Below are 11,324 nucleotides of genomic sequence, written 5' to 3'. Positions count from 1 at the left end.
TTGATGCCCCCAACCCCGCCACAATTCAAAAGAGGGTGATTTATGATACCATAACAAGTCATAAAAAGGTCATAAAATTTTATGACCCCTAACTCATTTGCATATGAATAGACATCAAAGCCTAGGGCATTGTAATACTCTCTCACGAGCACACAGCAGGCACGCACTGTCCGGTTCGTGGATCCTATCAGGCGAACTCAACCCATCTTGTCGTCCAGCGAACGAACGTACGCCAGGATAATGGAAGGCACGGCTAGGCGAGCTGGGTTGGCCGCAAACCTGGCCCGACGTCTCCGCGCTGGCCCCTCTTCTCTTTTTGTTTACATTCACTGAAGCTAAACGCGTACAACTTGAGACGTCATGAGACATCACTTCCGGCTGGCGGCTCGGTGCAGTCAAACTCGTCTGTGCGGCAAATTTAAATGATATTTTTCAGAGCAACAGCTTCCTTTTCGTTGTTTCGAGCGTCAATTTATATTTATAAGCCCATAAGCTAACTAAAAACGATTTATACATATACCGGTGTCTCTAGCCCTTTAAAGCTCTGCTCTGATTTTCAGATATCCGTCACCGTGTTGCCGTTTTGATTTCTTTATTACTTTATTTAGATGTATTCTCTCACTGATTCTTCAACATGATGTATTTGGTCAGAATATTTGCCGTTTGATGTGATTTCGCCTCATAAGATAAACATCTTTCATAAATCTGACCTGCAGGCGCTGAAGTGAGGGAAACTGTTATTCATAATAACTGATAATAGTTTTTGGTGAAATCTTTTTTTTAATGCTGTTAATAAATGCATTTGTTTTCCAAAAGCTTTTTTTGAATATCTATGCTTTACTACCTACTAAAGGCCAAAACATTTTATGCAATGACGTTTACATGTCGTTTGTATTATGTCACACAAACACTACATCCATCTGCTCCTGGTTCGGCCCCCCAGTCAAAATTTCGAACCCAATTCGGCCCGCAAATCAAAACATTTACCCACCCCTGGATTAGACTACAAGATATGAGCCGGTTATGGGACCAATTTGATTTTGCAAACAGTTTTTGAGATCAAGCCCCAAATTTTTTTTTGCAGGAACCTCATAACACATTGTCGTGTCGCATGATCCACAATCAACGAGTTGGCGTTGGAAAGGCCCAATGATGCCAAAAGTCGAGTTGGAAATATTAATGGTAACCCTGCAATATATCACTTGATATTGACAAATACAAACCGGATTCGGTTGAAGTTGGGAAATTGTGTAAAATGTAAATAAAAACAAAATACAACGATTTGAAAATCCTTTTCAACCTATATTCAATTGAATACACTACAAAGACAACATATTTAATGCTCAAACTCATAAAGTTTATTTTATTTTTCAAATAATAATTAGAATTTCATGGCTGCAACACGTGCAGTAGAAGTTGGGAAAGGGCATGTTTACCACTTCGTTACATCACCTATCCTTTTAATGACACTCATTAAACGTTTTGGAAGAGAGGAGACTAATTCTCTAAGCTTCTCATGTGGAATTCTTTCCCATTCTTGCTTGATGAACCGCTTCAGTTGTTCAACAGTCTGTGGTCTTCTCTGACGTATTTTACACTGTCATATCCTTTACACACTCATGTCGGTTTTTAAGGCAGTGCCGTCTGAGGGATCGAAGGTCACGGTCATTCAGTCTTGGTTTCCGGCCGTGGCGCTCATGTGCAGTGATTTCACCAGATACTCTGAACTTTTTGATGATATTATGGACCGTAGATGTTGAAATCCCTAAATTCTTTGCAATTTTGCTTTGAGAAATGTTGTTCTTAAACTGTTGAACTATTTTCTCACGTAGTTGTGGAGAAAGTGGTGAACATTGCCCCATCCTTGCTTGTGAATGACTGAGCATGTTTGGGGAGGCTCCTTTTATACCCAATCATGGTACCCACCTGTTCCCAATTAGCCTGATCACATGAGGGATGTTCCAAATAGGTGTTTGATGAGCTTTTCTCAGCTTCCTCAGTATTTTTTGCCACCTTTCCCAACTTCTACTGGACGTGTTGCAGCCATGAAATTCTAAGTTAATTATTATTTGGCAAAAAAAACAATTAAGTTTATCAGTTTGAACATTAAATATGTTGTCTTTGTAGTGTATTCAATTGAATATGGGTTGAGAAGGATTTTCAAATCGTTGTATTTTGTTTTTATTTACCTTTTACACAAGTTCCCAACTTCAACGGAATCCGGTTTGTAGTATTTTTGCTTTATTGCAATATGAATTCAGTCAAGACATTTAATTTTTTTGTCAGAAATATATGTTGACAAATTCAAACATAGAATGGCTTCAAAGATATTCTTACACAAATTCAAATTTCTTGTGTTACTGCAACAGAAAGTATCTTTAAAAATCTAATGTAGATCAATAAATATGACAGTGACCATGACAATATAGCAGACGCAAATTATTTAAATATTTAGTGGGGCGAAGATCATGCACCATAAGTGAGTGGAATAGTGGAGGCACAATTACAGTATCTGGCTAGTGTTACACAAGGGTCATATCATAGTATCAGATTGAACTTTAATAAGTGAGCAAACTCAGTTGAGTAATGAAAGCTAAGATACAGTTAATAGCGTGCTAGTACTGTAGCTCAGATCAGACCGGGGTCCCATTGGCAAGGGTCACATGAGCACACTTTTTTCATCTTGAGTTTCAGTAAACATCTGTGTTATCAGATGAGGGAGCAGGCGACTTGACTGTCGTGAATGAATGACACCATCTTGCTGTTTTATTTTCTGTCCTTTGTCCTTCAGCGCCACCCTCTGCACAAGTGTTGGCCATGCATCCTTTTAGGTCCAATTCAAATCCTTGCCTTTAAGACCAGGAAACATAGAATATTCAATTTCTTCAACACATGGGGGCTCATCATCTTCAAAACAGCTGTATGAGAGACAAAATAATTTTTTTTTACATTGTCTGTCATGTAAAGGATGTGTTCTTACTGATTCATAAACACTTAAGTACCAATTTTTACAGCGAGTGATATACCGTAATTTCCGGACTATAAGTCGCGGTTTTTTTCATAGTTTGGGTGGGGGGGGCGACTTATACTCAGGAGCGACTTATATATGTTTTTTTTCTCACAAATTTTTACTTGATCATTAAGACATCACTTACAAGTATAGTTGACCACTTCCCATGTTATTTTTAGTATAGTTGATCACTTCACATGCTTTTATATCTTTATCTTGAACATATTCAAAACCTAAAAAATAGAGAAAACATCAAATAAAGCAATTAACACTTTAAAGCACCATATCCAAGTCCACTGTCTGCTGTATGTACACTTGCTCCATTTTTGCTCCTCTTATATTTATTATTATTATTTATTATTATTTGTTTATTTATCATTTATTCAACATTCTTATTTATTCATTGTTTGTGCCTTCTTGTTTTTTTTTTGTGTTGCTTGTATGCATATGTGTACTATCTCACCGAGGGATAGTGGAAACGTAATTTCAATCTCTTTGTGTGTCTTAGTATATAAAAAAATAATCGACGATAAAGCAGACTTTGACGTTGATAAAACAACCCAAAAAAATTATATTTTCAGACGAAACTGGATGAGGGCGCTCTAAATTTCACCGTTGGCCGTGACTCATCAACTGGGTGGGCTTAAAAAAAATGGCACCAAAAAGAAACTCATATTTTGCAGGTTACAAACTTCAAGTTGTAAAATATGCAGCTGAAAACAGTAATCGAGCAGCAGAAAGAAAGTTTGGAGAACCGTGATGTACCAATGGATTACTATTCCAAGTGACGTCAGTAGCGCGGCGCGGCAGTTGTTTACATACAAACGTGCCCACATAAGGACTACCGGCATCATTAGCGGTGATCATTTCTAAGTGACACGGAGGACAAAGAGTTTGAAGGAATTAAGGATTCGGAGTGACATAGAAGGTTTGAAAAACTATTATGGCTTTTACGCACGCCCGGTCCTCCTCTACTGAGTCGGGGGCCGGCGCTCGGCCGAGTGGCTGTCCGCGAACGGTGCGCGGGGCTCGGACATGGCCATTACGCACGCCCGGTCTGTCTGGAAGTCCACGCCGCCACACGCTTGGAAGTTTGTTTTGTTTAATAAAGAGCCGTTTACCAAACCCACGTCTATCCTTGTACTTTGTTAACGCTACAATATATAGTAGATCTGTGGAATAAAGACGAGGCTGACGTCAGGGCGCACGCGCGGCGATGTTGACAAAGGACGAGGAATTTGATCGATGGATTTAATGGAATTAAAGTGCACGGATGGTTTGATAATATTATTGGCTTGTATTATAGGTATTTGAAATATAGTTTATCTATCATTATATGAGCCTGTGGAATATTTTGAAGTGCAAGCGCCCTTAGCCGTGCGCACCCATTGTTGACAAAGAACGATCGATGGATTTAATGAATTGGAGTGACACCGATGGTTTTATGTTATTCATGTAATAGTTGTCCTTAATCACTCTATAATTTACGTCAGGCCCGTTCTCAGCTCTTTGTTTGTGTTTGTCACGTTAGCATACCTATCGTTTAGCCTGTTGTTGCTTTTTAATGAATTGGAGTGACACCGATGGTTTTATAAACATGTTATTCATGTAATAGTTGTCCTTAATCACTCTATATGTTACGTCAGGCCCGTTCTCAGCTCTTTGTTTGAGTTTGTCACGTTAGCATACCTATCGTTTAGCCTGTTGTTGCTATTTAATGAATTGGAGTGACACCGATGGTTTTATAAACATGTTATTCATGTAATAGTTGTCCTTAATCACTCTATATGTTACGTCAGGCCCGTTCTCAGCTCTTTGTTTGTGTTTCTCACGTTAGCATACCTATCGTTTAGCCTATTGTTGCTATCGTTTAGCCTGTTGTTGCTCGTTGGTGTGGGATTTTGTCGAATAAATTGCCCCCTAAATGCGACTTATACTCCGGAGCGACTTATATATGTTTTTTTTCACTTTTTGGGGCATTTTATGGCTGGTGCGACTTATACTCCGGAGCGACTTATAGTCCGGAAAATACGGTAATAAAAAAAACACAATTTGTCTTGTTGAAACATTAATTGGCTCTGTATGTAACTGTACACCTGTACACACACACACACACACACACACACACACACACACACACACACGCACACACACACACACACACACACACACACATATATATATATATATATATATATATATATATATATATATATATATGTTTGTGTATATATATACGACTTATATATGAATTTTTTCACAAATTGTCAAAATTAAAAAAAAAGTTAAACTGCGATAAACAAACCGCGATGTAGCAAGGGATTACTGTAATTTGAATTTCAAGTGACGTCAGTGGCGCGGCGGTTGTTTACATAAAGGACAAATATTCGATCACGGGATGACGAAGATGACGAAGGGCCCCACGTACTACCGGCATCATTAGCGGCTTTGTAAGTGACACGGAGGACGAAGAGTTTGAAGGATTTAATGATTTGGAGTGACACAGAAGGTTTGAAAAACTATTATGGCTTTTACGCACGCCCGGTCCTACTCTACGGAGCTTTCTTTCACCTCCGTGAATTTAAGTCGGGGGCTGGCGCTCGGCCGGGTGACTGTCCGGGGACGGTGGATGGGGCTCGGACATGGCTTTTACGCACGCCCTGTCCTATTCTATGGAGCTCTCTTCCACCTCCGTGGCTGGAAGTCCACGCCGCCACACGCCTGGAAGTTTGTTTTGTTAAATTAAGAGCCGTTTACCAAACCCACGTCTTTCCTTGTACTTTGTTAACGTTATAATATAGTTATATACTAGATATGTGGAATAACGACGAGGCTGATGTCAGGGCGCATGCGCGGCGTTGTTGACAAAGGACGAGGAATTTGATCGATGGATTTAATGATTTGGAATGACACACATGTCCGCCAGTTAGGACGGTGCGGGTTCGATTCCATGTTTGCATGTTCTCCCTTTGGCTGAGTGGGTTTTCTCCGGTTTCCTCCCACATCCCAAAAACATGCTTGGTAGGCTGATTGAACACCCCAAATTGCCCCTAGGTGTGAGTGCGAGTGCAGATGGTTGTTCGTCTCTGTGTGCCCTGTAATTGGTTGCCAACCGGCTCAGGGTGTTTCCCGCCTACTGCCCAATGACTGCTGGGATTGGCTCCTGCAAGCCCGTGACCCCCGTGGGGACAAGCGGTATAGAAAATGGATGGATTGATAGCTGTGACACTCAAGCCTAGCCCACCAGCACAAAGTGTATTAAATTTTGTTTACTAAATCAAGGTATTCACCTCAGAACACATCATATTTTTAAATTAAGGGCATATCTTACTTGTGTGACTTATGATCAAGGACGTTATGTCCCGGATTCATGTGGTTGATAAGACTTCTGCCGTAAAGGGCCCTTGTATCTACAGTCAGGGAGAGCAGACTGTGGCAAAATTTCATTCCCATTTCTTCGAGCTCCCTGGTTCTTGTCTGAAGACCCTATACACAAACAAACACAAAGGCAGTGACGAAAAATGTATTTGGTTGCTAATGCACACAAGAAAATGTACTGCACAAACCAGGGTGAAAACATTTTACTATTATTAACATTACAGTAGTTGACAGTTGAAGTCAGGTAGGATAATTCAAAGGTGCAAACATTCTAATGCAATTATAAGAAACCAATCTGAAGTAACTGGAAATGAGCAAAACACGGGTTAGTCTACAAATGTCCTCCTTTTAACTGACCCGCCAGGTAAATGAACTTGCTTTCTCTTTAGTGGAAACACCTGTGGCCGAAGCCACTCAGTGCAGGGTTTTTACTTTCTGCACCTGGATTTTCCATCTCTGTCTGGCACTGGTTGCCTTGAATATGTGTGCTCAATGTCAATAACAGGTTGTGGGTCTTGCAATGGGATAACTCAAAGGAAGGAAATGCTGTGTGGAGAAAGTGGCCTTCAAACCATGGACAACTTGAGCAGTTCTCTCATGAAAAATGGGCCGTAACGCTTGCTGAGAGGTGCAAAATTCTCTCTGATAAGTCATTGCTTCAAAAGACTGTGCAACAAAATATTAAGTTAAGGTTACCATCATTTTTGTCGAAGCCTGTTTCAAGAGCTTGTTTTTTTTTCCCAATAATTTTGTTGAACAATTCAAAAGCAATGTCTAATTATCATATGCATTCTTAGTGCACCTAATTTTACGCTGACTTTGGGGTGCAGAATTTGGGAATCGCGTTAACCCCGAAAGCGCGTTGTATAGAAAGTCTTGTTTTTTAGGCAGCCGAATGGGTCCTTTGTTACGTTTATTTAGGTCAGGCCTGTTGTTGGGCAGCTGAAGGGGTCCGTTTGCTCCACACACATCGAAGTCTGTTGACATTTTATTAAAGGAGAAACAATACGCAGATGACAATATCAGGCGGATGAAGTAAGTCGTTTTGATGCTATGTGAATTGGATGGGAGAGAGAATAAAGCAGCCACTTATTCGACTATTGTGTACAGCCACGCTCTTTGACTTCAAGATTCAAGACTTTTTATTCGCCACGTTTGGGCGTGCCAAACAAGGAATTTGACTTTGGTACATCACAGCCTCTGTTCAACATTTAGGTGACTAACAACACTCAGGACGTGTGAAAAATGACAAATATTCTCAGACATCCCCTGATCTTAAACTGATCTTGTGAATGATTGTGTGGATGAGGCATTTCCGCAAACTTCCTCCTTTCTGAATCTAAACAATCCTAGCTATCTGTAACACTGTAATAAAGAAGTCATAAACAGCCCGACTACTTCTTATCAAACGCTTTAATTGGTCACAGAAATTCATCAAATCACTAGCACTAAGGTTTACGCGCCAGTCATTTAGCTCCGTACGGTCCTCATATCGTCCATTTAAAATACGACTTAAAAAGGTATTTACGACTAAAGAAAATTGGGGTCCATGACCGAACCGGGTTAGACAGAAAGTTGCGTAGGATCGAAGCAAATAAAATCGAGATTTATGTGTATTAATAGTATTATTAGAAGTAGTATTGCGAAGAAGTATGTCCACATGAGTATGCACAAAGATTTTGCATACATTTGAAAAAAAAATATATGTAATTGCTATGCAGTAGTGTGTTTAGAACTTGACACAACTGAATGTATTCCATTTTAAAATATGTCCGTAACATATGTAACTAAGTGTGGAAAGAGCTTTCTGGATGCACTGTTGAAATTTATCTACACACTGTATTATTACTTCAAATCATCCTCTAATTCAGATTGTTCATTGGTTTCTCATCCCTCTCAAATCATTCCGCCTTCTCTCTCTGTCCTTTGTCTTTTCAGTCCACGTTCTGAGTTGTCTTCTTTGCTCAGCTCAGTGGCCTAGTGGTAGAGTGTCCGCCCTGAGACTGGAAGGTTGTGGGTTCAAACCCCGGCCGGGTCATACCAAAGACTATAAAAATGGGACGCATTGCCTCCCTGCTTGGCACTCAGCATTAAGGGTTGGAATTGGGGAGTTAGATCACCAAATGATTCCCGTCCGCGGCACCGCTGCTGCTCACTGCTCCCCTCTCCCCCAGGGGATGGATCAAAATCACACGGGGATGGGTTAAATGCAGAGACAAATTTCGCCACATCCAGATGTGTGTGTGACAATCATTGGGACTTTAACTTTAAATAACATTTTTCCAACAAATAGACAAAAATTATTATTTATGGTCATGCTGAGTCGTTGAGTACACTTCACTCCAGTCAAGGGTTCAGTTCAGAGGGAGGTACACATTAGATAAATTCACAATTACGAATGTTGTACTAAAAGTGCTTTGCAAACCTTGTATATTCCCTGGTCAAAACCATTGTAAGTGCTTTCCATGGTATAACTTCTCAGCACGCCCAATTCTTTCCAGACAACGATCCGGGCAGTGGCAGAACGAGATTTTTCCACCTGAGAATATCAGGTTAGTAATATACAGAAAGTGGACAGAAAGGGGAACTATTAGGACAGATAACTATCAAGTAGCTTATTTTGTCACTTTAAAGAAATCGGCCCATGATCTTATACTGTATGCACTTATACATGTAAATGTTGACGCAAAACTACCTACCTACCCAAGTACAGTGGATGCAAAAGCGGCATTTTTTTGTGATTTAAAAGAAAAATAAGATGAATCATTTAAAAACTGTATCCACTTTATATGTGGTTGCACTATGCATTTGTGGTTGTCATGGCAAAAGACTAAAATACTTCAGAAATGTATTAGCTGTAGCTGTAGCTGTAAATTCTGATTGATGGTGTTGTATAAGGTAGAGGAGGTTTTTATTATGTTTACTATTAATTGATCAGACTGACAAATGATGCAACATGGACTTATCAAATAAAGTTATGATTATTACCAAATAGTTGCAGCTGTTAAAAGAAAAGGCTGGTGCAATACGATCCAAGGCCTTTGCAATAGTCTATAAAAAGTGAAAAGAACAAAATAGTTTGAACTCTCAATGCAACAGTGGCGTTTCAAGCATTGTGTGCAGAGAAAAAAAGATAAGGTTTATGTAAAAATTACATCACTATAATGGTCTTTGCAACACATGCACAACTTGTCTTACTCTATATCCAGGGTCTTCTTTCAGTGCTGCTGTGTCAAATGTAGAACCTGATTGCCATAAAGTTTCCTTTATACTGCAGCCATACAAAAAAACGTTCTTTTTTCGAGAGTGGCCATGATAGTCACAGAAGACCTGATAGAAGTAAAATAGACATCTTGAAATCTTGTACCACAACAATAATAAATAACATTATGATTGAAACACAGCTATTCCTTGGGGGGCCATTGGGGCTATGGATACCTCAGGGGGTCCGCAAAACAAAGCAATGTTTTTGCATATCCAAACAATTCTTAAAAACTGCTGATTAAGATTCATTATATGTTCCCTTTCCTCCCACATCCCCAAAACATGCTTGGTCGGCCGATTGATCACTCCAAATTGTCCCTAGGTGTGAGTGCGAGTGCTATTGGTTGTTCGTCTCTGGGTGCCCTGCGATTGGCTGGCAACCACTTCAGGGTGTCCCCTGCCTACTGCCCGATGACTGCTGGGATAGGCTTCAGCACGCCTGTGACCCCCGTGGGGACAAGCGGTATAGAAAATGGGTGGATGGATGGATGGATGGATGGATGGATGGATGGATGGATGGATGGATGGATGGATGGATGGATGGATGGATGGATGGATGGATGGATGGATGGATGTGTTCCCTGCTGAGGTGGGTGGAAATGTTGAAAGGAATTCCTGGAAAAAGTTGGGAGACACCCTAAAGCAGTGGTTCTTCACCTGGGTTCGATCGAACCCCAGGGGTTCGGTGAGTCGGCTTCAGGGGTTTGGCAGAGCTGGTATGTCAAGAATATTTCAGTTGGGTCCAGTGCCCCTGTGGCACTCACTTGAGCTCCGCCAGGAGATCTAGAACCACATTGAAAGCGACCCAAGTCGGATTTGAAAAAAATCGCGAGCTATTGAGACCTCCATGAAAAAAGAAAAAAACAGACACAAGTAGATACAGACAAAAAAATGCCGATTTGGGTTGTATTTGTTTGCGTTATGAACCTAGCTAAATACTTATGAACTACAAGTTCTGTTACACCCTCTTCAAACAAGTGTTGCGGGACAAATAGCATCGCAAGCATATCTCATAAGTTCCAAACACACACAAACAACACGCATGCGCACGCACACAGCCACTCGCCCGCAAACACACATGCGTGCGCACACACACACGTGCGCACGCACACACACGTGCACACACGCACACATGCACGCACCCTAACCCACAAACGCACACACACACACACACACACACACACACACACACACACACACACGCACGCCCGCACACACACACACACACACACACACACATACAGACAACTAGATTGTGACACCATTGTTTAACTATGCGAGCTCCCTACAAAATAAGCACACAATGTGCTAAATGTATTGTCGTGCCATATTTGTTATGTCAACATCTGAGGTCAAAATATGATTGTGTTTTTGACACACACACAGCAGGGAAATGAGACACCATTGTTCAACACTACAAGCATTTGTTTCCATTTGGGTATTTTTTACGTCGAGTTAACACTTCCTGATCGATTGAGGACACGGGGCCAGCTGTACGTTCTTCTGCATGTGACGATGAATCGTGGGAGATGGCAGCTTCCGGGAATAACAGAAACGAGTATACTGACATCACAGACATGCTCGGTCGGGAAAGGCAATAAATGCTTTCATGTGCTGATTGTATTGTAAATCAACATAAACCATGCCTCTCCTTTGGAATAAAATATTGTTT

General features: G+C 40.7%; 1 protein-coding gene across 15 annotated transcripts in view; it reads right to left on the bottom strand.

The window, feature by feature from the left end:
• Nucleotides 1–2,219: 2,219 nt before the first annotated feature.
• LOC125970552 (cytosolic carboxypeptidase 4) overlaps nucleotides 2,220–11,324 on the bottom strand; it is a 104,922-nt gene continuing 95,817 nt past the window's right edge. For 8 of the 15 annotated variants that reach the window (XM_049722938.1, XM_049722942.1, XM_049722937.2 and 5 more), the window contains 5 exons: nucleotides 9,587–9,718; nucleotides 9,377–9,439; nucleotides 8,814–8,927; nucleotides 6,342–6,496; nucleotides 2,220–2,850 (listed from right to left, as the gene is read on the bottom strand). In XM_049722938.1, coding sequence (XP_049578895.1) covers nucleotides 2,691–2,850; nucleotides 6,342–6,496; nucleotides 8,814–8,927; nucleotides 9,377–9,439; nucleotides 9,587–9,718 — 624 coding nt within the window. In that variant the 3' untranslated portion in view covers nucleotides 2,220–2,690. The other 7 variants (XM_068651026.1, XM_068651025.1, XM_049722940.2 and 4 more) reach the window with 7 other exon arrangements.

The sequence above is a fragment of the Syngnathus scovelli genome, chromosome 6 (assembly GCF_024217435.2).
Source record: "Syngnathus scovelli strain Florida chromosome 6, RoL_Ssco_1.2, whole genome shotgun sequence".
Lineage (NCBI taxonomy): Eukaryota > Metazoa > Chordata > Actinopteri > Syngnathiformes > Syngnathidae > Syngnathus > Syngnathus scovelli.
This window is presented reverse-complemented; position numbering and strand designations above follow the sequence as displayed.